Genomic DNA, 25,588 nt, shown 5'->3' on the forward strand with positions numbered 1-25,588 from the left:
CCCAGCCGGAAGTGGGCTACTCGACTGTCCTGGTAAATTTAGGTAGAGTTGCAGAGGTCACTGCAAATAACAGCACATGATCCTAATTCCACAAAATGTCCCCTTTCAGGTTCTGTCACCATGGAGATGCTCCTCACCCGCCCTTCTGCTTGCTTGGCACTTATTTAGCAGATGTATTTACTTTTAAGCCTGTTGCTTTCCTCCTCTTCTTTTTTTTTTTTTTTTTTTCCGATACCGGGAATCAAACTCACGACCTTGTGCTTGCCAGGCAGGCGCTATGCCGCTGAGCTAAATCCCCAGCCCCCTCCTCCTCTTCTTTAGGCAGGGCATAGAGGAGCAGAGGGTGTGTGTGTGGAGTTTGCATAAGGGCCCAGCCCTGGCACCACTCTCAGCATCCCCTTATGCAGGCAGGGCTATCTTTTGGCTCTGACTCTGGGGTCTTGTGTGCATGCTGCAACCAAGAAGGTAGAATGGGTCTTTAAGAAGTAGGATTTTTTTTCTAGTTTGGTGTGATAATGCACATTTGTAATTCCAACACGTTGGGAGGCTGAGGCAGGAGGATAGCAAGTTTGACCTTAGGCTGGGCAACTTAGCACCTTAGCAAGACCCTGTCTCAAAATTTTAAAAAAAGGGCAGGAGATGGAATTTAGTGCGGAGGTCCTGGGTTCAATCCCCAGTGCCCACACACACACACAGATTAAGATTTTTTTTCTTTTAGAGATTGGCCATTTCTCCAACTTCCTCAGGCTGAGAGATTAAACCAACCTACACCCCCACCACTCCCCTCAACTCAGCAAATGGATGGAGAAATAAAGTCTCTGTCAGAAAACTCTCCTGTCTGACAGGAATATTCAGGTACTGGCCCCAGGCTCAGGCTGGTGTGGTTTTGTTCCAGCTGAGAATGGTAAGAGGAAGGATGAACAGCTGGAAGTGTCCTCTTCTGTTGGATTCCTCTCTCTCTCCCACAATGGAGGCCCCTGCATACCTGAACATGGGAGACAGAGATTGGAGGCAGAGGTCTCCCTGTCTCCTCCAGGGCTAGCTTTGAATGAACCTTTTTCCTTTCCATCAAAAAACAATAAATTGCCTCCTGTATTGTGTTCTTGGATGTTAGGGGCCTGTCGAGGTCAACAGACCTGGGTGGGCATCCACCTTCCCTTCGGCTTGCTCAGCAGGTCCACTCATAGTGGCCTTATCTCAGGCTACCCTCCATGTCACTGACTATAGAGAGCTCAGGTGACACTCTCCAAGGCCATCTAGCCCTTTCTGTGGCTTGAAGCCAAAGACAAGGCAGCCCCTCCTCTCTTCTCCAAGTTAGATTCCATGGGACTCAGGCTATCAACAGTTTTCACTAAAGAAATTTCTAGAATATTCCAGAATATGTGTTCTATTCTACTAATTGTTTTACGTCTTCATTGTGCATTGGGTTTAAATACCAGTGATGCAGGCTCACCTGCCAACCTTGACACATGGTGGATTGCAGTACTTACCTGCGGATTTCATACCCCAGGCTACGGGCTGTTGGGTCACAGCTCTAGGATGCATGGTCTGATGTTTGTAGCCAGTTTCCTCCCTTGTGTTGGTCACTGAACTTTTTTATCTAGATGTTTATCATTAGGATCTGTGCTACTGTGTGCATCCTTATTACTATTTGTGATGATTTCCTTCGAATAAATACGTTGTTATGGTTAAATCTAGGTGCCCCCACAAAGCCTTATGAGCTCATAGGTAGGGCTGGGGGATGACTGGATCATGGTGTGTGATACTCATCTGTGGATTTGTCCACTGATGGGTTTATAGCTCAATGTGATGTTGGGAGTTGGAGCCTGGCAGAAGAGGGGGTCACTGGGGGCGTGGCCTGGAAGAATCTGTCTCCCTCCTCCTGCTTTGGTCTCACTCTGCTTCCTGATGCCCTGACATGAGCTGTTTCTCCTCTGCCATGCCCCCTGCCTGCCACCCTGCCGCCCTGCTTTGGAGTCAGCTGACTATGGATTAAAACCTCTATACCGTGAGCCAAAATGGACCTCTGCTTAGAGTTGTGGATAATGGATATTGTATCCCAGTGACAGAGTAAATATGACAACCCCAAAGGTGCATTGTAGGTCAAAGGTAAAGCTGGTCTCTCTTTAACCAAAGAGCAACAAGTTTTACACATTGGAAATGAAAACTAGTGATATCTGCCTTCAGAAAGATGGCTGTGCTTAGCAATGTGGGGCTTTATCTAAGAAAAACACCCACATGTAGAAACATTCTTTTTTTTCATTTTTGTTCCACCTGATAGGAGTAAAAGTGATCTCTATCAATTCCAGGAAAGTTTAACTGTTTAATGTTTATATTGAGGCCCTGGAGAATTCATTCTCTTTCTCTCTTTCTCTCCTTCCCTCCCGCACCCTCCCTCCCTCCCTCCCTCTTATCTACCTCCTGCTTCTGGTCTTTAGACAGTGTCACCACATGTGCTTCTGAAATCTGTCCTCTCAGTCACCAACTGATTTCTGATACACAGAAGTCAGGCTTTTGCAACACAGCCCATGGTTGTGTGAGAATTTATCAAGACCAGAGAAAGGAAAGAAAAGAATCATTGAATATACAGGGAGAGAGGTGGGCAAGACCAAGGGAGGTCTTCACACAGGAGCAGAGGCAGTGCTGTTTTTATTTTTAAATTTATTTATTTGTTTTTATTGAACTCAGGCCCTTCCCACTAGCTACATCCCCAGCTTTTTTTTTTTTTTTTTTTTCAGACAGGGTTTTGCTAAGTTGCCCAGGCTGGGCTTGAACTCAAGATCCTCCTGCCTCAGCCTCCTCAGGGTGGTGTGCCACCATGCCTGGCTGGCAGTGCTATTCTTAAAGGGAAAAGTACTGGCTGGAAGAAAAGAGAAGGTCATTTTGATCCCTTCCCAGGAAAAGCAAGGAGCCCCGTAGATAGAGATGCTAAGGAGATGGCTGGGCAAGGGTCTGTTTTCTGCGAAGTTTGCTGATGTGTGGTCCTTAGGGTACATTCGAGTGCCGGGGAATGTGGCAGCTGTAATGGTCTCACTTGTTGTGGATGTGGTGTCAGTGGCTGTCATGGGTCCCCACACAGCTCACTGTGAAGCCCAGCAGAGGCTGGTGTCTCTGTCTTCTGAAAGCAGAATCTCTGCCAACCCAGTGTCTGCCTGCTGCCCGACCGCTGTCAGAACGGCTCACAGGTCAACAGGGTCCAGGCAGCAGTGAAATATGAACACGGTGCCCATCGCAATGGATGGCCCAGAGGACACACTGGCAACTGAATCCACTGGTGTCAATACCTTCACTCCGAATATTGTTCCTCCAAGTTACTGATATCACGATCTTCACAGTGACCAGCTGCATAAGCAAGAAGAAAACAGAAAGGGCCCCTGGAACCTGTGTGTTTGGGGGAGGAGGCAACACAGGAGCCATCAAGGGTTTTATTGCTGCTTTCAGATTCATCAAATACAACTCAGCAGATGTAGTGGGGGAGGGGGACTCTAGGTGGCTAAAGCCCACAGCAGTGAACCTAAACTGCACCCACCGCCTCTGGACCTTGGCCTCCAGCTGTCTGATTGTGCGTGTTGTGTGTGTTCCTATGTAGCTCAGGGCATTAGAGTTGTCACCACAGGCATCCCTGTAATTCAGGTTTTCACGGCCGTTTCTGATTTTAACCTGTAGGGGCTTCCAGGCCATGCTCTGGTCACTGTCAGTTACCAAAGCACCCTGTTTAGTCACCAGGCACTGCCCCAAGGATGGCGTTTCCATGGGGTTGAGATGACTTTGGCTTAGAAATGGAGTGCAGCATGTGTCCCAAGGTAACATTGGACAGGTCCCCATGTGGCAAGCTAATGTCCCACAGAATGACGCACCATGGGCAAGGACTGGAGTTTGTTTCCCACTCTCTGAGTCTTTGGTCACCTGTGCTGGTGGGTTCCAAGCCCATTGGGTCCTCAGGGAGAGGACAGATATGGGCAAAGCCAGCCAGGTCACCCCAAAGGGAGGGGTGAGGGCCAGAGGAAGAGATGAGTCTTCCACAGGTGGCCCTGGACTCGGGCACATGGGCGCCTCCTGTGGTCTCTCCTACCTGTGTTCTGTTACGTGCAGGCTGTGTGTCCAGGGCAGTGTCACCTCAGGTGGCCCGCTGGGATCCTGCTTCCCAGAGCACAAGGAGAGGCCAGACTCTGTGGATGCAGGGCCACTGGTACCCCTCCAGGAGCACACCTTCATGCCACCACTCCCAAGGTGGTGGGGACAGCGCCTGGTTCTGGGATCTTGTGGCTCAGCCCTACCTCTCATTCAGGCTGCCCCTCCTAAGCCTTTTCTGGCCACCCCACCCTTGGTCTCCATGTCCTGCTTCTGAATGTCTTGTGTGCCCTTGAGCTAGCCTTCCAAGAACAACCTAGGTAGAAGCTCATGCTGCAACCAAGAAGGTAGAATGGGTCTTTAAGAAGTAGGATTTTTTTCTAGTGTGGTGTGATAGTTCACACTTGTAATTCCAGCAGTGTGGGAGGCTGAGGCAGGAGGATGGCAAGTTTGACCTCAGGCTGGGCAATTTAGCAACTTAGCAATGTCCACAGCTCTGCCTTTAATAGAGAGCCACTCTGCCGTCACCCCTCCACTGCGAAGAGACACCTCATTGCTCATCAGGCCCAGGCCCAGGTCTGCATGGCTGTATAGGATACCTGATGTCATGCATCAGGATACCAGCGAGAGCCACCTGTCCCTGCAGACCCCAGGCGGCACACTGCCCTGCACACCCAGCGGGCATAGCGTGAATGCTGGTGATCTTTACTTCATAATTAATTTTAAAGCATTTCCTGCAGGAAACCCACAAGATGCAATGAAAGCATTGCAAGGGAGACCTTGGAGCGCAGGTTCCTCTGTCCCCTCCACAGCTCGCGTGTGGCTGTGATTCCACATGACACCAGTTTCTGTTTTACAAAAAGAGAGAAGGGGGACTCGGAGAGTAGTTAGAATCTCAGGTGTCCAAATGTTTGGCAGAGGTTTAAAGGACTTCACCTCCTTGGCAGCTGGCACCCCAGGAATTCCTAGGGAGGACAAGAAACTGACCATCACTGCCATGTCGAAGGCACCTTGACAGATGTGGAGAGTATAGAAATCTATGTATTATTGAATAATTCTTTTTAATATGCTCACGAACAAGCAATTTGTAAGCCTGTTTACGTTCTCACCATCTGGGTGCATTCTGCCACCCATCTGTTTCATGTAATTATGTAATTATCAATATAAGGGAAGAATAGGTGATATAATTAACAAGAAAAAACACGTCCACAATGGGGCAGAGCGATGTGCGTCTGTTGAACGGCTTTTTGTTTTTCTCCCTTCATTGTTAACTGTTTTCTTCACACCCTTCACGAGAGCTGTTTTTGCTGGTGTAGAGGCTCACTCTCCTTTCTCTATCTGTCCTCTCTCTCCTTCTGTCTTCGCTCTCTCTGTTTTCTCTCCCTCCCCTTCCCTCTCTCTCTCTCTGTCTTCCCTCTCTGTCTTGTGCAGGGGCAGGATTTTAAAAGTATCACAGGAGCCACCACACCTTTGAAAGAAACGAGTGATTCCTTCTCAGTGCTCTGCACTGCTCTCTCCCAGTTTCGGGGCCCAGAGCCACCTGCAGAAGATAGAGCTAGAAAGAGCTAGAACCCTAGGAAGATTTTTTAAGTTAATTATTTTAATTTGGGACGGATGGAAGGGCAGGGTGAATGCATCGCTCTTTCAGAGAATATTGGTTGGAGAAATGGCTTCAGAAAAATTCCCATACTTGGTCCTTCATTTTCACATCAAGACTCAACCACTATGTGGTATTTCAGACGTGGGACAGCGGTCCCAGGGGACAGGGCGAACTTGCACAGGGACCCACAATAGTGAACTCAGGAACTCATTCCTCTTTGTCATGGAGACATGTGGGCACCTAGATGAGACTCAGGCCACTTGCTCACACCATGGAGCGCCCCCCTTCCCCCCGCCACCATGAGTCCCGGTTCTCAAGGACATGAGTGAAAGGACAGCAGCCACCCACGATCTGGCTGTGAAGTTCTCCCTCATGACTTAGCAGCTGTGCTGAGCAAGTATTTGTGGATGTCACAATGACCTCCACCCCTGTGACCTCTGAGCAGCCTTTCCATCCTTGCTGCTGAACCTCAACTTAGTTCTCCGAAGGACAGACACCCCCACAGACACTGGCCCCAGCAGCCAGGCAGTCACCACCGCCACAGACCCACCGTGCTGACCAAGCCTTGAATTTCAGTGCCCAGACACACCAAGAAGGGGACCAGGCCCTGGGCCTGTTTAGAGGATAGTTGCTTTGGAGAGGAAGGCAGAGAGTCACACAGTGACCTCTGCTGATCGGAATTCTTCGGGACCAGGGTGCACAGCCCAGCTCATCCAGGGGTTTGCAGACCTCTCCTCCCTCAGCAAGAACGCTGCCTTCTGGAGGGCTCTGCTTGCCTCTTATTTCGGGTGGGTGTGGCAGGCAAGGTATCTTAGTCACTTTCTCATCACTAGGGACATAACACCTGACACAGCTTAAAGGAAGAGAGGTTTATGTTGGCTCACATTTTACAAGTTTCAGTTTTTGCATGGTTGGCCAGCTCCAGGCAGAAGCAGCCTGGTGGAAGGGTCTGGTGGAGGAGAGCTGCTCACCTCATGGCACACAGGAAGCATAGAGGAGGGAGGAGCTGGGGAGGGAGAGACACTCTTCAGGTCATGACCCTGTGACCTCTCACTTTCAACTAGCCAGAACCCATCTCTGAACACCAAGCCGGCGATAGCACCCTATAATCCAATCACTTTCCACAAGCTCCACCTCTGGGTGAGGCTGCGGGGGGTGTGTGGGTGTGTGGATATTCATATCTGAAACCTAATACAAGGGATAGTTGAGACAGGGGAAAACCCCGAGCCACAGACCCACAACACTGCCAGGCGTTTTAGGCAATAGTGCTCATCCAAAAATAATTCTCACAAGCTGGGCAGAGATCTGTTATTTAGCCATTTCTTCACTTTTGTCCTAAACTATGCATCCCTGCCCCCCAAATGGTGCTGTCATGCAGTGCTGATTCTGTGCCCACTTGCTGGGTGGTAATTTTCCACGCGGAGGCTGTGCTGTGGTGGAGACCCATCCTCACCATGGCAGCTATGGCAGTCCTTTGATTTCAGATTCCCATCCCAGCTGTACTTCTGGTTAACATCCTGAGGCTTCCCTGAACCCACCAGTTTCTCCCGCTTCTCAGCTCCCTGGCCAGCAAGGAAACAGGTAGCTACTTCCCACCAAGGTGTCTCCTTGTGCCTTTGGACCAAACAGAACTCTCTGTAACTCCACCATAACATCCACTCCATCCTCCAACTATCTGCATTTTGAATTATTTCCTTTTCCCTGCTTAAAGCAACTGGCACCCCTAGAGCAAGCACATAGACATAGATGAGAATTCCTGGCACGCAGTGGACAAGTGTTTTAAAGAAACAGAACTGGGGATAAATGTGGTTCGGTTGCCCAAGGGATTCTGTTGGTTTTGACTTTACATTTGTTTCTTTAACCCAAAATTAAAATTAATTGCAGCCGTAACTGACTAATCCACTAAGAATTTTAAAGAGAAGAATATCTTTTGATTCCTAAAGAACCTTTCCTAAACCATTTTTAGATTTTAAAAGGTTTTTAGACAATTATTCTTTTACATGAAAGAGTTCAGTTATAATTTTTAGCATTTCTTTAACAAAAAAGCAAGAGAAAATTACTATAAAGAGCTATTTACACATATATAGTCATACTCAACTAAAACCTAGAAATTAAAAAAGGATCCTTGTGTTCAATGCTGAACCATATTTAAAATCATTAAAGCTTACACTAAATGGTTTTCATTTAACCCTCAAAAGTGACATTAATTTTTCAAGTCATAACTGTTGCCTAAAATGCTATTGTGCCCGTGTGATAAATGTTTAATGCTTTGGCGGTACACGCATGGCTTAAGATGCATTATTTATTGCACCTCTGCTCGCCTGGCAAAGGTGACAATTTTAGAACCACAGCAGAGAGAGGCGCGCACACATTCATAGCAAGCTGATGGCTGCCGGTGCATCTCCTTACTGTAAATGTCAGCAGGTCTCACGTGTTGCTGCCACTACATCTTGTTTGGAAGCCACATGCCACACAGTTATGGGAAGCACCAGATGGTGTCGTTGACACGGACGCTGGGACTGTTTACAGCTGACATGCATGTGAGAAATTAAAAGTACGTGACCCATCTTCATGCGGAAGCATGACGTGAGCGGTGAGCGGTGTGAATCACGGCGCAACGTGCCTGCTGCCTCCCTTCCTGCTCCCAGGGTTGTGAAGGGGATGATGTGAGGCTGCTTTGTGCTTGAGTATCCAGAGTGAGCGAAGGGGGATTTTCTCCAGGACACAGATTAATTCTGCAGGTGAGCCTTAGGCTCCCTGAAAGCCAGAGCTGCACCAGGAGGGTCACCTCACCAGTGGATTGAAGCCCCGTGGGCTCCTGGTGCTGATTAATCACAGCAGCTTTACCAAGGCTGTTTGTGCTTTTGTTAGTTATGTTTTTGTTAGTTTTCATAACTTCAGCTATTTCAGATTTGGTTGGGAAACTCCACAGGGGTCGTAACATTGGTGCTCGTTTAGTGCTATCAGGGTCACCAGGATGGGTTCAAAGAGCCAGAGGGAAGAGGAGTTCTTCCCCTCTGTGGGCTCCTTGCTGCACAAGAATTAGCAGCGGAAATGACCAAGGTCAGACTCGCGTGTCCCTGGGGTAAGACAAATGAGCGCGGACTTGGGTTCAGCGGGCCACTCTGGGACTGGGGTCCTGCACCTTTCCTGTGGTTCCCTCGGCTTCGCTGTCTGCTAAGCTCCCTTTTCATTTCAATTTAAAAAGGAGGTAGATTGTTTTATTTCTCCCTCTGAATCCTTGAACCAAGAGCTGAATCTGTTGATTATGATTAAATTCCTTTAAACTTTGTTTGTGGCCTTAGCGTACTCTGTAGGAATTTTCAGAAAGGCTTATTCTTTCTAAACATTCTTTGTACATTGCGTTTACAATAGGCTGGGTGAGCCTTTCGGTGTGCAGAATTTTAAAGTCATATGAAGGAGAATACAGACCATTGTTTGCCTTGAGATGAAAGAGAGATGCATAATTTCTTCCAACTAAATCAGAGCTCCACTTGGAGGCCAGTGGAAATGGGGAGGCTGATTGAAAGGTAAACACAGAGCATAGAGGCCCCCATTAGATATTACAGATGGTCACATGTGATGGCTTACTTCGTGGGGTGTAAGTGTGTGCTGGAAACATCCAGGAGCAAAACCAAAGCAGTGATGGGCAGAGTGTAAGGCTGAAAGGTTGCAAGGGTGGAATTGCACACACTTGGACAGAAGTTCTCAGCCACACAGGTCTTCCTGAAAAGGGACCCCAGGCCTCAGCCAGCACTTAACAGCCACATCCCAGCCTGACTAGCGACCCACTCCCTGGGGAATAAAAGTTCTACACTGACCATGTCCAGAGATTTGCCAAACCGTCTTAGCTAACAGGAGGTGGCAGGGTGGATGCGCTGGCCGGCAGGCTTCCCTTCATCTTCTGTCCCGACTTACATTGCCCAAGCCCCTCTGTTCTGCCTCCTCCTTCCCAGGCTGCTCCTGAGGCATGATGTGCACCCCACTCACAGGGACAGGCCTGTTCTTCAGTAGCTGTTTGCTCTTTCAAACCCCTACCCTGGTTCTTCCTCTCATCCAGAATGTTGTTTTCTCCCTTGTGCCGCTGGAAATATCCCATTGATCCTTCCAAATCCAGCTCAGTGGTCACTTTCTGCAGGAAGCCTTCCCTGACTTTCCCTGCTGCTAAATGAACACTTGCTTTTTGGATTCATTTGTTACACAGCAGCAGCTTTCTGATACTCTGCTCTTATCACTCACCCTGCATTTTATTTATCTGTATCCCTATCTAGTAAAAATTCATTAAAACACAAGCTATGTCTTATTCACACCTCAGCACAAGGGCCAATGCTTGGCACATGGTAGATATTCTGTGTGTATTTGTTGACTTGAAATTGTTGAATTAAGCTTTATATTAACAATTTGACAGTAGATTTTTAAGGTACTGAACAGGTTATCAGGTACCCTCAGAGTTGCTCCACACATGTGTTTACCTTTTCCACCAACAAATTAGACTTCCCTTGTTGCTAGGGTTAAGGAAAAGACAGCAGACCACTCGTGCCAGAGGTCCACATTACCAAACTGAAGGCCAGATTGTTTACATATAAGTTCTGACCTGAGAAAGCAGAAGAGAGATGATAGCCAAATCCCGTAGACCAATGAGAGTTTGCCTACATCCCTGTGGAAAGTCACCTTGAAATGATCTGTTAGGGGTCCACCCTGCAAGCCCCAGGGAAGTGAAGGGGCTGGAGATCGATTTCACTCACTGGTGATGATTTCATCAGTCAGGCCTGTGAGAGGGAGCAGCCTCAGGGGCCATAAGCAAACAGGCTCGGAGCACCTCCTGGTGGGCATGGAGGTGGAGGGGCTGGGAGGGCAGTGCACCTGGGGGCAGAGATGCCCACCTGCCTGCCTGTGCACCTGGCGCTTCCTGACTCCTTCTCTAGACCATTAACTTGGGATCCAGGAAGCAAACTGTTCTGAGTTCTGTGAGAGTATCAGACCTGAGGAGGGCGAGGCCTCGGATCCCCACCTCACAGCCTTTGGGCAGAGGCACGATGACAGCACACACTAGTGATGCACTTCAAAGTAGCCGAGGACTGTGTCCAAGGAGACTGCGTCAGAACCGAGCTGGATCATAAGACACCCAGTGGTGCTGGACAATGGGATGACCCAGGAGCAACCACAAATCTGGTGTTAGATGAGTTCTGTGTGCAAGGAGGGAGAGGAAGACAGGTTTGGGGGACTTCAGGTTTTTCTCCATTTGATGCATTTTACATGGGAGGGTTGTTTTTGCTCTTGGGTACCCATACGAAAAATCATTTCCAAAGCATACTATTGAACAGGAAAACTATATCCATCCCTTTGGAAGGTGTTTCAGCCACTGAGGCTGCACCCACATCCTTTCCCACCACAAGTGCTGCTTTCAGGGGGACAGACTTGAGAACAATTCTGTAGCCAGTGCGTACGTGTGTATATACCTGTGTGTGTGTGTGTGTGTGTGTGTGTGTGTATGTGTGTGTGTGTTTTGAGAGATACATATACAGCTGGGCCTGGAAGAACACATCTGTAATCGTGGCACTTTGTAAGGCTGAGGCAGGATTGCAAATTCAAGCTCAGCTTAGGAAACTTAGCATTAGCAGAAGTCTGTCTTAAAAAAATTTTTTAAAGATGTGTGTTGGGGAGAGTATGGGGATGTAGTTCAGTGCAAAACCCTAGGGCTCAATCCCCAGTGTCTCTGTCTCTCTGTCTCTCTGTCTCTCTGTCTCTCTGTCTCTCTGTCTCTCTCTCTCTCTCTCTCACACACACACACACACACACACACAGAGGGAGGGAGGAAAAGGTAAAGGGAGACATACATAACACAGTGGTAGTTTGTGCTTTCAGAACAGTGGGGGTCAGGTAATGGGCTGGTGTCAGTTTCTCTATTCCTGTCTTGCCCTCTGTGCTCACCCCAAGAAGTGCTCACTCCAGTTCACAGCTGACAGCGTCTTGAAGTTGCTACAGGAGTGTCAGCTGAACAGCAGACAGGCTGCACCTCAGCGAGGCAGAGGATGTCTGTGACCACTCACCACTACCGGGTGGGAAGGGAGAGGCCAGGATAGACCCAGGCCTGGAGGGTCTCGTGGCACATGAGTGGATGGACTCAGGAATCCTGGTGTCCCTGCAGCCTGAGGCAGCCTCCTTTGCCTTGTTTGTGCATGACACAAAGTCACCAGTGATGATCAGAACTGCTTCTTCAGGGCTGTTTTTAATAAAAAGTGAATTGACCACCTAGCACGTCAAGGGTGAGATACCAGTGGGTATAAGATATATACCTTTATCTGATATACCATTAAGAAAAACAGAGACCAGTTAAACTATTCCTAGGAGTGGCATGTGAATCAGTCACATAAGTCATTGTTCTGAAATTTCATCTGTTCAGAGAGGAAAGGCAGTTTATGTTCTTTCAATCCCGTTATTTGCTGGCTGATGGGAACATTTTTTGCATGTGCCCTCAGTAACAGAATTTAACATGGCCTCACCTACCTGTGGCCGTCTGCCACCCTTTGTTTGCTCCTGAAAAGCGCTCAAATACTCACATTGCAAGAAAATATGAAATTACTGTCACTCTTCCAATGGCTAATATTTGCTCCACTAATGTCAAATTTGTACCCTGCTGCTCAGTGTGTGGGCCTTTATAGCAACAACAATAAGTGTTTATATCAATGCCAAATCATGCCATAATCTTTTTGAAGATGTTGTCAGGAGCTGTTAAACTCAACACATATCATACACGTAACACACACGATTCTCGAAGCGATGACTATGAGCAGCCATGACCCAGTCACTGGCACCCAAGAAAGGGCAGCAGTGTCTCTACTGCTGTCTGGCTGCCCAGGACTGTTGAGATGCTGCTGGCTGTAACGCTGAGCTCAGGAATGCTACCCTGGGTAAAATCTGCAAACTGGAAGGGGCGAAATCCAATAAAGCCACTTGATTCAACTTCCAGCATGCCTTTTTTTTTCTAATAGAAATGTTTTATGGTCACAACTACAGAGACCAATCCTTTTGTTGATTTTTTTTCTTTTTTGAGACAGAGTCTCAAAAAAGAGAAGTTCAACCTGGCATTGAACTCACTATGTAGTCCAGGCTGGCCTCAAACTCCTGGTGCTCTTCCTGCATTGGCTTCCTAAGTGCTGGGACTACAGGTGTGTGCTGCTATGCCCAGCCTTGTTGATAATTTTAATGTTTCAAATATCTGCAAGGTTATAGATATAATCTGGAAATATAGATACCAGAGCAGGAGCAGATGGGGTAGATAAGAGAAATAGGAGACAAATGCAAACTAAAGGAATTAACTCACTGTAGAGCAGAGGGGACTGGTGTCAGACCAGGAACTGTCCCCAATCCCCACCCCTCCCTTTAGCCTTTGTAACAAGATCTTAATTTCATTCAAGGCAACACACCCAACTGAGAGAATGCACTCCCTGTCCTCCCTTGGCTGCCATGACCACAGGCTTAAGGTTTGGCCACTGAGATAGAAGTCACTGGGATGGGAACTCTGGGAAAGCTCAGAGGGAGTGACTCAGCTAGGAGGAGGGCCTCTTCTCTTCTTGCTTCCTGGAATGAGGCTGTGATGTCTGGATCTTCAGCAGCCACCTGGCCTGTCCCTGAGGGTGGAAGCTATGCAGGAGGATGTGGGGCAGGCAGGTAGAAGATGCCCAGATCTCTGGCCAGCTCGTGGCACTGTCTCAGTAGCCCTGGACTGTATATTTCCAGCTTTCTTTTGTGTTTGTGAGAAATTATCTTTCATCCTTTTTAAGCTGTTAGCACTTTAAGTTTTCCCATTATATGCAGCAGAGCCCAACTGTAATGGGTCCGGAATTTTCCGTCTTCAGCCAGGATCCAATCTAGTAGGAGAAGGCCACAGGCATCAGTGGTGACTCACACTCTTTGCTGGAATAAAGTGGAGGTTGTAAAGGCATTAAAAGGTGCGGTCATTCCTTAAAGAAATGATTTCCTTGTGGGTAGTGTTACTAATAATTTTGTAGAGGCAAATCAAGAGCTCCATCCACTTCCCAAACACTCAGTGAGTGTCCCAAATGTGCCTGGTACAGCAGTGGAGATGCTTCAGTGAGCCGGTCATGAGGTGGCCCCCATGCTGCATGGCCTTGAGCACCTCTTCCAGTGCTCCTGAGTCATTGTTGCCCTCAGCAGACACCACGGACACAACAGTTTGCATTGACCAGAAGTGCTACAGCTATGAAATTGTAAGGGGCTCTGACCTCCCCTAACCAAGAGGAAAGTTAAGAGAATCCTTCCTAAAGCAAGGCTCCAAGCCACAGTGTGACAGGCCTCCCAGGAGAAGGGGTCGGTGTTCATATCTACCTTTCAGCCTTCAAAATACTTTTAGTAGAAAGGCTTTTTGAAATTGCACCTTGGGGAAGAGACTTCCAGTGGACTGTTGTGTTCTAAGAGTCTCTGCCCCTTCCCTTTGTTTATTTGGTACACACTGCAACAGTCTGTTTCGGAGAGGGCCACTTATGAACTCCGAACTTTGCAATCTGGCCTACACTTACAGTGCCGTCAAGCTGTCTTTGTTTGTTTTGCTAAAATTGGGACAGTGTAGGACTTCTCAAAGGAAAAAGAGAGAATGCAGATGCACAGGGGAAAATTACATTCATCAAGCAGGAGGCGGCTTGTTAAGGATTTCAGAAATTTTATGCCTAATGAGTTTGAGTCCCCTTCCATTTTCCTGTGTGGACAGAGCTCCCTTTGAAGTCCTAGGGAGCTTTCTGCAAGAAGAAAACACACACACATGGGTAAGCGCTGAAAATTGAGCTCATTGTTTTGCCCTTTTAAAATGTATGTTTCAGAGATTTGCCTTTCATATGGCAGATGGGAGTGAGGATATGCAATTTTACCTGTGTAACATCTTTGCCCGGAAAGCTCAAAGTACTGTATCCTTAGACATTTTTTAATGGACAGTTCCCATGTCTGCCACCAAGAAAGGCAGCGGCTGGGGTAATTTACTTTTATACCTGAGGAAGCTGATACATAGGGACAAGAGCCTCGGAATCTCAACCAGTAACAGGATTAGGAAAACAAGCCCAAACTTTGCCACCAGGCTAATAACACCCGGTCTAATCATCAGGCAGGCTGATTGTCATTAGAAGAAAGTTCACCAGAGGTAGTGTCACGTTCCACTTTAATATAAACCTCGCGTTTATTAGGCAGCATTTATATTCTGGCTGCTCTCTCACTTACTAGCCTATTTACGGTTTTAGTAACCTCTGCTCTTGAATTTATGATGAAATTGAGTTGTAGTGTTGCTTTTGTCATCATTCTAGCACATGCTAGGTGTGGAAAGGAAACCAAATCAAATGTAGAAGCAGAGTTCAGGTTTATGCATATCAGGTAAAGTTACATTTGATGAATTTTTTGTGCACACAGAACAGATAACAAATGTGCAGATAATAAATGAGTTTTGTGCACACAGAACAGATAATAAATGAGTTTTATTTAACAAATAAAACTCAAAGCTCTTAATAAATATATGTGAGTCATGGCATAAACTCAACTGTCACATTTAGTTCTAACTAGTTCTAAATGTATCCAGATCATTCATTTGGCCACTTAAGGAACTGGAAAAGAAGCCACTAAACAATCTTAGTAGTCGAAATGGTGTCAGCACTCTTTAAAAGTGGCTTGTGAAATGCAAATTTAATGTACCTATTCTTTCACCATTTGTCAATTGGCCCAAAATGCATTGCAGTAATTGTCAGATAAAATAAAACAAATGCCTCAAAAAATCAAGACCCAGCTCCTGGCCAAAGGGAGCAAACAAGCCTAGTTTGAGCATGGCAGACAAACCAAATAAATAAAAATGAACAAAGCCCCCACCAGTGATCCACCACTCACAGATCTGGGCTTCTATCCTCAGAAGCTCACAGGAAACGACAGCTAAAGGCGCTAATTACATGCTGGGTCATCATCCCCAACTGTCTCATCTCAGCCCCTTTACCCCCACCTGAACTGTCCTGTTTCCATACATCCCAGTCTACCCCTGTCCTCTGCCCCCCGCCCCCTGAGCCCAGCTCTGGAATCTCTTAACAGGAGTATCCATTGCCTATTACCCCTGTCCTTACCTCTCTAAGGGAATTCATTGTTTGTATGCTAAACCCATTACGGGAGTCAACATCAGTTTTAAGGAATATTTCTTTTTAATTTAAAAGGTCAGCTTCTACACAATGATATATGGGCTGTTTCTTCTTGCTGGGATATGTGTTGATGTCTAATGCTGAAAATCATCTCTTTGTCTAAAATACTAACTGAGGTCAGGCATGGTGATGCACACCAGTAATCCCAGCTACTCAGAGGACTGCATCAAAAAGATGACAAGTTTGAGTCCAAGATGGACAATCTAACAAGACTTTACCTATTTCAAAATAAAAAATAAGAGCTGGTGTGTAGCTCAGTAGTGCAATGCCCCTGGGTTCTATTGCCAGTACTACAAAAAACCAAACAGAAAAAGTTAGTGTCCTTAGAAACTACAATCAGACATATCTCAAAGAGATGTAGAGGCCAAGACCCCAGTTTCCCAGCCTCTTATCACTGGTATAACACACAGCTGTGTAGCTTATGGTCCCTTCCATTTATTCTTTGAAGTCACTTACTAAGGCACATTCAGATTTTGTCTATAAAATACAAAACAATAGTAGGGCTTTCGTAACTTTATTATCAAGGAAATGACCCAAAAGAGGATCCTGCATGCGTGCTACATTTTTGGTGGATGGTCAGCGGAGACTCTAAGTGTTTGTGTGATTGAAGGGCCTTCCATCCCTGTTCTCCTTTCCCACGAAAATTTCGGACATAAAGGGAAGAAATATTCTGCTTTCATTAAAAAATGGCCTGTGCTTTCCGCTTATGGATAAAATAAGCCCTTTCCAAAAGAACAGACCCAGTCCTCATTTATAGCTGCCACTGAGAAAGGTTTCTAGGCTGGAAAAAAAAAATTTGAGACTTTAAAAATCATATCCATTAATAAAAAAGGTGACTTTTTTCAGACCAGAAGACTTCATCATGCCCGATGATGGATATGTTTTTAATTAAAACCTGGGCACAAAATTGGATTTCCCATGAATCATTGAGATGCCTGACCACTGTCTTGAGACAATGCCGGTGCTGGTAGTGATAGCCACCTCTTGAAACCCCGAGGCCACTTTGTGTGTTTTGCAGTTAGAAAGGTGATTTCTGAGGCCTGGCAGCTGTTGGTGTTAAAGCTATTGTGTGGGAAACAAAAGCCATTCTGTTCGGTCCCCAGCCGCTTTTGTGTTCTTGACACTGGAGCTGTTTCATAAATGCGGTATAATTCTTTAGCAGGGAATTTCATTACTGTCGATGTTTCAATGTCAGCTTCCACTTCCGACAGCAGAGGGGACATCTGAGCTACCTGGTGCAGCAGGAAGCTGGGCTTCTGACCCCTGTCAAGACGCTTGCATAGAAGATCTGTTCATTGGACCTGCGATCAGATGCCACCCTAAGCACATGTGTGCTTCCTGCCTTCCTTACCCTACACACCACACTCAAAGCTGGCTGGAGCCAGTGTCCCATCAACTGCTGGTCCTGGGAGCTAATCAGAGCACAATGTGCTGAGAAGCCCACATGGACCCATATGAAGTAGATTTTGTGCACAATTCCTCATTGGCCTGACCTGGGAAATTCTCCTAAAGCCTGACCTGGGAAATTCTCCTAAAGCCAATCAGAACTGACATTTATTAAAAGAATGTATACTTTTTCACCCAAGAAGTATACTCATTATTTTAACTTAGCCTATCACTGTAGGAAGTTTTCAGTTGCCTACAAAAGAAAAAACTGGCCTACACAATCAAGGTGGTGCAGCAGGCTTTGCCATCCTTGCCGCCTTTCCCTCCTCCCTGGGCCGTGCCAAGTAGATATTCAATTTAGCCATATGATTAGCACTGGCATTGCTTATTTTCAGCTACTCTTCTTGCACTCCTACTGTATCACAAAAAAGAACATGCCACCACTCCCTCCTATCAGAAAAGAGAAATGTGAACAGATCTAGAATTTTCAGGCTGGAGCCAGATTGCAGTGACAGGAATCCAGCCTCGATCATCCAACTTTCAGCTGACCCAGAGCTGTTGCATAAGTGACAACTGACAAATAAGAATACATGAAGAAGGTGACTGGGAACCCAGCTTAAAGTGGGACTTCACCATGAGCCTAATGGATTCCCAATTCCTAGAATCTCAGGGTTTTAAGGAAAAAGAGAAGTATGTTTTACCTACTAGAATGTGGAGGCCTTTGATCTTGATAGAAGTGTTAATGCTGATGTAGCCACAATGTAGTGAGAGGATAAGGACCTTTCCACTGACTTCTGGCCTCCATTGCTTCTGATAAGAAGTCAGCTGCAATTCTTATTATCATTTAGACTCACAGAAAGCACCCAATAAAAACTTGTGTTTAATTAATGACTTGAAAAATAGAACTGAGTTCTTTTGGCATGGAGTCTAACATTCAAGAATACCTGTCCAACTCTTTATAAAATCCTGCTTTGTGCCTTGAAGGCTCCTATGGCAGGCTCTTCAGGAAAGTTAATCAACCAAAAAACTAATCCAGGTAACTTAGCAAATATAGATATTAAAGGAATCAGCTACTTTCTGTGCTCCTGAATCCTCCCCAACCCTGAGGTATCTGAAAGATTGAACATCTTTTCATTCAACACATTTATGATATGGAAAAATGTTTGTCTTTCAACAAATATTTTTCAGCATCTGCCATCCACAAGGTACGGTGTTAAGTAGTGTGAAGGAAATGAAGGGATAATACTAATCTTCAAATAGCTAATTAATTTTTACCCAGGCATTTTGGGAAACTGGACATAAGAAAAGACTTGGGACCTTTCATGGAACTGCAATTCTCAGGGAATATATAGTTTGACTGTCTTCTTGTGAGATTATTTCCCTTGCCAATTCTATCATTAAGGATGTTAGATTTATATGAAATACCTCTCAGCAATAAGGCACACACCTATAATTCCAGCTACTTAGGATACTGAGGCAAGAGGATCACAAGTGCAATAGCAGCTAGAGCAACTTAGATTTTGTCTCAAAATAAAAGGGCTGGGAATGTAGCACAGTGGTGGAGCACTTTGCCTAGCATGCACTGTGTCCTGGGTTCAATTCCTAGCTCTGAGAAAAAACAATATCCAGATCAAGAATTTCTTTAAAATACTTTCCCATGTACTTTACCATAACAATGAAGCTGGGAGTTACTAAATTTGGTTTCTAGGAATGTCGTGATTAAATAATTCCACACAATTACTAAATTGGGGGTGCTGTCTGAGCCACATGTCCTTCAAGTCCTTCTTTCTCTCTGTATGTTTTTTTCCAGTTGGGTTATGCCTTGAACCATACAAACAGAAAGCTAACATTGGAACCTAAAATAACTGTCAACGCCAGGATTGTTGTGGTTGGTGCCTCCAGTGTTGGAATTTCTTTCCTAGAGACATTGGTGTTTTGGTGAGTTGTTCTGTTTTATTTACCTATTCATTTATTTTCATTTTATCTCATTAATTAACTTGGCTGTTTTGTTGTGCTGAGACATGAACCCAAGTGCTAAATCCTTGAGCTACATCCCTAGCCTCACATTTATATTTTTAAATAATATAAATTCTCTTTCTATACCTGAAGAGAGCCTATTATGGTTTGTGTTTGGGTGTCCCCACAAAGCCACATGCAGTCGTGGGGTGGGCTTTTCAAGTTTATGATTGATTTATGGTCCAGTGTGGGAATTATGGATATGAGTGCTACACCTGCCCTGAGGTGGGTAGTTTGCATACAATGTAAGGGAGGGAAGGAGGCTGCTTGCCCCCATTCCTCCATTTTGCTCTTGCTGCTTTTGCTGTTTTCCTCTGCCATGAACTGTTGCCCTTTGCCATGTGCCACTCTGCCTTGGAGCCAGCCGAGTAAGGACTGAAAACTCCACAAACTGTAAGCGAAATAAACCTTTCTTTCCTTAAATTTGAGCATTGGGTATTTTGTCTCAGCAATGAAAGAAAAAGTAACCAAGACAGAGCCCCTTCAGAAAACGGATTGTTTGCCACCCTATACCCTTGCATATGTGGATTAATGAATCCATGGAATATTCTAGGTGGGGAGCAAGGACAAACTGTAGCCCCCAGGGACAAATCTGTCTTGCACCTGCTTTTGTGAATAAAGCTTTATTGGAACACAGCCTCACTCATGTTTTAAATGTTTTCATGCTATTGTGGTAGATTCAAGTAGCTGTGACAGAGACTAAATAGCCTATGAGGCCTGAATTAGGAGCTATCTGTCCCTTTACAAAAAAAGTTTGTTGATCCTATCCTCTGAGAGTGTTTCCCTTACTGGTCAATCATAGGAATCACCTAGAGCACTTGTTGAAGATGTAGATTCCCTGAATTCACCCCAGACAAGCAGTCAGGAAACTCCAGGCAGAGGAGTCTGGCATCAGGCAGGTTTAGAAACTGGTTTTGACTTTATGTGTCACAAGTAGGCATTTGTCTGGAAATGGCTCACCAGCCAGAACCTCTTCTCCAACCCTGTATTCTGGGTGTCAGAGATCAGCGTGAAATCCTTCAGGGAAGACTGAGGCCTGTGCCTCTCTGACATTGTTCTCTCATGTCCCCGCAGCACTATCCAGGCTTCCTTGCAGAGCCCATGTTCTAGGTAGCAGATCCCCAAGTATTTCCACTCTCAGTCTCTTTCTCTGCATCTGTTCACCAAACTCCAGCATCTCTTTACCAGACTGAACCCTGGCTTAGAGCCCCCTGGATCTGGGATCATGCCCTGGCATCACCAGCACCTGATAAAGAACCCTGTGTGCATTACTTAACTTCTCTCAGACCTGATGTCCACGTTTACTCTTTTGCCAAAGTATATTTTTATTTTTAATTGACAGATAATAGTTGTATATGTTTATGGGGTAATAGTGGTATTTCAGTACTTGTATAACATAGGGAATGATCATATCTAGGGAACTGGCACATCTATCATATGTCACCAAAAATTTATCAATCCTTTGGGTTGGGTACCTTCAAAATTCTGTCTGCTAGCTATTTTGAAATTGTCAATGAATAATTGTCAACCATAATTACTCACCTGTGCTAGAGGGCATTAGGAGTTCTTCCTCCTCCACCCTTCACATTTACCCAATAAAGGGCTGGGGCCAGGGATATAGCTCAGTGGCACAGTGCCTGCCTTGCAAGCATGGGGTCATGAGTTCAATTCCAGGTACCAACAGCAGCAACAACAAAAAAAAAACAGAAACCCATTCACCCAATAACCACCCCTCTCTTACACCTGACATGTCAGATGGTTTTAAAGACTCTAGGCACCACAGAAACCTGAATGGAAAGAGCCCATATTTTTCCACATCATTCCCTCAGGATCACATGGGAAACTTTAGTTACCATTAAAAAGTACAGGTACCAGAGGTAACTGGGAAAAGGGAAAATACAACCCATCACGACTCCTCCAGATGCCAAAAGTCACCAGCTCAGGGACAATAAGAGTGCCCTTTGAGGATTAACTAAGGGGAAGGACAAAGGAGATGACCTCTGAAAAGTGTGCATGCCCGGTTGACACTGCAACAGGCTAACCCTAAGTGGGGATTTTGTTCATTTGATATCACATTAGCCAGAAAAAAGAAAGAACTGATTTTTTTAAAGTTTCAAGCCAACTTTTTCAATTTCTCAAACACTCCCTTTGTTAACTAGAAAGAAGCTGCATGTCATTCTTGAAGTAAGCAAAATTCATATCCTTAAATATGACGGTCAGATGGCAGCAGTACTTCACTGCAGGAGTGAACTCATGAGACTCTGCATGAGGTGTTCCCTGTCCTGCATGTGCCACTCTGTCGCTCAGTACTTCCTTGTTCTGATGGGTCCCTTCATCGAAGGCTCCTGAACAGCTTGTCTGGTGCAGCCACTTCTGAGTGATGAACGAGCAGGGTGGAGTTGAGAAATTGTGATCGCCAAGAGGTGCTTGTAAACACGTCTTAAATCTTCATTTGCCTGTATACTTAGTAATAACATTTTGTTTAAAATGATTGCGTTAAGATATATACATGTAATTTTCTTTTTGTGGAATTGACTTAGATTTAATAAAGACAAATATAAATTTTGATATAAGTACTAGGTTGATTAAATTGTCCAATCAGACAGACCTTTTTAAAGCATTCTAAAGTGCTCATAATTCTCTATCATCATTACAGAGATTATGCACACTAAAAATAGACTGGCATCAGTTTACGGATCCGTAATCCTTAAGAGCGGAAATCGTTTTCTCATTATTTTCTCTAATTATTTTAAATCAGCAATCACCATAGTAACCTACTGCATATTTTGTCTTAGTAGTTTAGCTGCCACTTGAACTGGATTTTATACATCATTTGAACTGTAATGAAACTGAAGAAATACAGTTTTCACCGAACACTGCCTACCAATGAGGACTAAATCCACATTTTGGAAGCACAATTTAGAAAAAATCTCCCTCCCAGTACCCTTGAGGTGCATTCACAGACGCAGCAGCTGCACTGTGGTTCCTGGAAAATCCATTTCAGGCCCAGTGCAAGAACCTCTTCTTCCAGAAAATCTGGCAATCCTGTTACCTGGTAACATAACAGACACACACTTTGTTCTTATATTATCTCCATGCAAGAAATTACAAAGTGCATTTGGTCTCCTCTTCAAAGGATACTGAAAGCAGTCCTTGCACACATCCTGTGCCCTCGTTCTTTCCATCCTTCCCCAAGTGCCAGGTGCTTCTGGGAGAGCTGAACTGAGGCCCAACAACAGCGCCTGAGAGATGCCAGGCTGGAAACTCCATGCCCGATGGGGAATACAGAGGGTGGGCTTAGCATTCTGTTGTTGGTGTTATGTTTCAAGTGCACCATTCTCTCTAGTCCTCAGCTGCCTTCATGCACAGGGACGTCGGCAGGGACAGACCTTCTTGTGTTTGGTTGTCAGGCCTGTGAGTCAGCCCTATATCCTTTTCTCACCAGGGCAGGGACTCTCCAGCCCCCAGTGCCAGGTGACAGATCTGGCAGGTGATTTCCTGGGAACACACACCAGCATCCCTGTCTTCTACTTTCCTCCTGGGTAGCGGAGCCTAGGTCTGTCTGCATCTGCCCAGGGTGCAGGATCTGCAGGGTGAGGTGAGGCTGCACTGGTGCCTTCCCTTCCCAGTCTTATGTGTCTGTCTTTTGAGGGTGCTGTTAGAAGCAGCTTAAGAGGCAAAGAAGGGCCAGTGTGTGCTTAGGCTGCCCAGGGCCTGGCCTTCTCTGCCATCCCCTACCCACCAGGGCATGGACTCCCCCCTGAGGACCCGGAGCTGGGCAGGGGAGGGCAGTGCCACCTTGTGGAGTAGGAAACTCTGACACCTGTCTGTGGTGTAGACAGTAGTGCCTGAGTAGGGGAAGACTTGAGACATTTTCCAGGGTTCTGTGGGTGCCTTGCACCATGCCCAAGACATTCAGGCAATGGGCTTCAATTGCTGGAAAACTGCAATCTTATGATTGGTGCATTATGTCCATTTGGCTGTTGTGGTGTTTGGGCACAAGAAGTTCCTGGCTTAGGCAGTGAGCACAACTGAAGACACTCAGGAAAGAGGACTCCAGAGCTGCTGCAGAAAGTGGCAAGGACAATGGGATAAGTGCATTTGAAACAAGGTAGAATGGTTTGTTGGAGGTTAATGACAATTTGTCTTTTACACCAATAAATTTTTTAAATTTTAAACATTCACCATACTTTTTGACCAAACTGCCTACATTATTCCTCTCAGCACTTCTTTTAATAAGATTCTTTAAGCCACAGCCACTGGGAGCAAAAACAGAAAGAAGCAACCTTAGCTATGAACGGACCCCTGGGGCCATCCAGCTCCAGAGCACATGGCCTGTGGGTGGCCCTGTCTGCTTCCTCTGTGCCTTGGACCCCAGGTCTCAAGCAACCCTAGCAGAAGTCTCTCGTGAAGTCCTTCTTGTTGCATGACAGCCACACCCCCAGGGAGCATATGTCATCATCAAGGTTGGTCTGCAGCCTCCCTGAGGAGCAGGAAGGCCCTTCCTGCAGTAAGTCTAGACGTGATGAATTCCTCACAAGTTTGGAGCTGCGTGCAGAGGTACACACCTGTAATCCCAGCACTCTGGGAGGCTGGGGCAGGGAAGATTGCAAGTTCAAGCCCAACCTGGACAACTCAGTGACTTAGCAAGATCCTGTCTAAAAACAAAAAACAAAAAAACAAAACAAACAAACAAACAGAAAAATATATATGTATCTAGGGAAGTAGTTCCTAGATATGAAGGCCTGAGTAACACACACACACACACACACACACTGCAGTAGTTTGAGTCCTGCAGGCTTTCCACAAAGATACTCCAAAATCAAGTTTTTAAAATATAGGAATATTATTTCAAAAAAAAGTGGCGGGTAGGGAGCCAGGTCGCCGAATTAGTTTTCCTTCCTTCTGGCTCACAGCATGGGCTGTGAACCAGGGTGTTGGCCCAACCTGGAAGCTCACTGAATGCAGGCAGACACGGGCCCTGCCCCAGCCAGGCTCCTGGACAGATGGATGCCTGTGTTCCAGGACTATGCAAAAGAATGGCTATTTTATTATCACCTGGCTTGAGCCCCTGCCCAAGCAGGACAGGTCCCAAGTTAGTCTCCTCCAGGACCCAGGTCACTGACTTCCAGTCCACTATTTCTAGATCCTCTATCATCCTATTCTGAGGCAAAGACTCTCTTGAAGAGTGTGAAATGGCACTAGGAAGATGGGCAGGTGACTCATGGGATGCAGTGACTGAAGGCAGCCCCATGCCATCCCCATGGCTCCCTAGTGACTGGAGAGATTCACAGGGGGTACTGTCCATTGCTGTCCACTGCTTGGCAAAGTTTGCTTAAAAAATAATCCCCCCAAAGAAGGAAGTCTCAGGTTCTCGGCATAGACACACACCCTCCTCTAGCTGAGCGTGCCGGGAAGAAGGCTTCATGGACCTCCAGTTTCTCCAGAGCTGCAACTGTGGCCTGGTGATCAGAGCTGCTGTGATTGGTCTCACAGCTCCACACAATTTCCGGCAGAGCTGCCAGTGCTGGCGGCAGCAGCCCGGTGCCAGCAGCTTAATTAGGCTTTTTATCTTTACATTTGTCTGGGAACATCTGAAACCTTCAGTGTGGCCTGTCACTAATTAGGTGACTAATTAAATAGCGCTTCCTTGCTGATCTCAGCGCCGAAGTCCCAGGAGCAGGATGGCGTTTGTGACTGTACCATCCTGTAGATCTCTGCTGCAGGAACTGAAGAGCACGTGTCCCTCTTGGTGCCCCCGCTTGCAGCAGGGAGAAGCAGGGTGGGGATGAGGATGGTGGCACCTGCCTGGCCACCTTCTGCAGTCTGGGGAGCAGGCAGCAGCTGGAGATGGAGATGGGGCAGGTCACGTCTTGTCGTACTGACACGGTGTCCCAGTGGGACGATGCCCAGGCTGCTCTGTGGCTCAGCCTCCCCACCCCCCACAGTGTGACTTGACATTCAGTGAGAACCAGACCTCTGCACAGGGTTGCTAATCACAACGGGCATCCTAATCTGATTCCAATATTTAAATGAAATTAATGTTACAGTCTCTGCATTTACTAAAATTACCCACTCCTGCTCTTCTTGGGGTAACTTTTCTCAAGGAGAGCTGGGGCCATGATAAGCCTTTTTTGGAGGAGAATGGCCAATGTTGTCATTCTGTGTGGGCTCGTGGAGATGCCATGTCATTCAGGATGTGAGGCAGGAAATGAGTTCTTGGGATCGCACGAAGTACAAACTGAGTAGGCGAAATGAGTTGAGTCCTCACTCGCCTAGTCTTCACCACCAGCTGTCAGGTCATTTTCAAATGATGGTTCTGCCAGCTGTCTTG

At 46.2% G+C, this 25,588-nt stretch overlaps 1 protein-coding gene across 4 annotated transcripts in view; it reads left to right on the forward strand.

The window, feature by feature from the left end:
* The window catches only part of Cfap61 (cilia and flagella associated protein 61), a 217,993-nt gene that overhangs the window by 100,492 nt on the left and 91,913 nt on the right, over positions 1-25,588 (forward strand). For all 4 annotated transcript variants that reach the window (XM_013512185.1, XM_013512187.1, XM_013512188.1 and 1 more), the window contains one exon: positions 19,049-19,176. In XM_013512185.1, coding sequence (XP_013367639.1) covers positions 19,049-19,176 — 128 coding nt within the window. The remainder of the gene's footprint in view (positions 1-19,048; positions 19,177-25,588) is intronic.

The sequence above is a fragment of the Chinchilla lanigera genome, unplaced genomic scaffold (assembly GCF_000276665.1).
Source record: "Chinchilla lanigera isolate Chin_1 unplaced genomic scaffold, ChiLan1.0 scaffold00014, whole genome shotgun sequence".
Taxonomy (NCBI): Eukaryota; Metazoa; Chordata; class Mammalia; order Rodentia; family Chinchillidae; genus Chinchilla; species Chinchilla lanigera.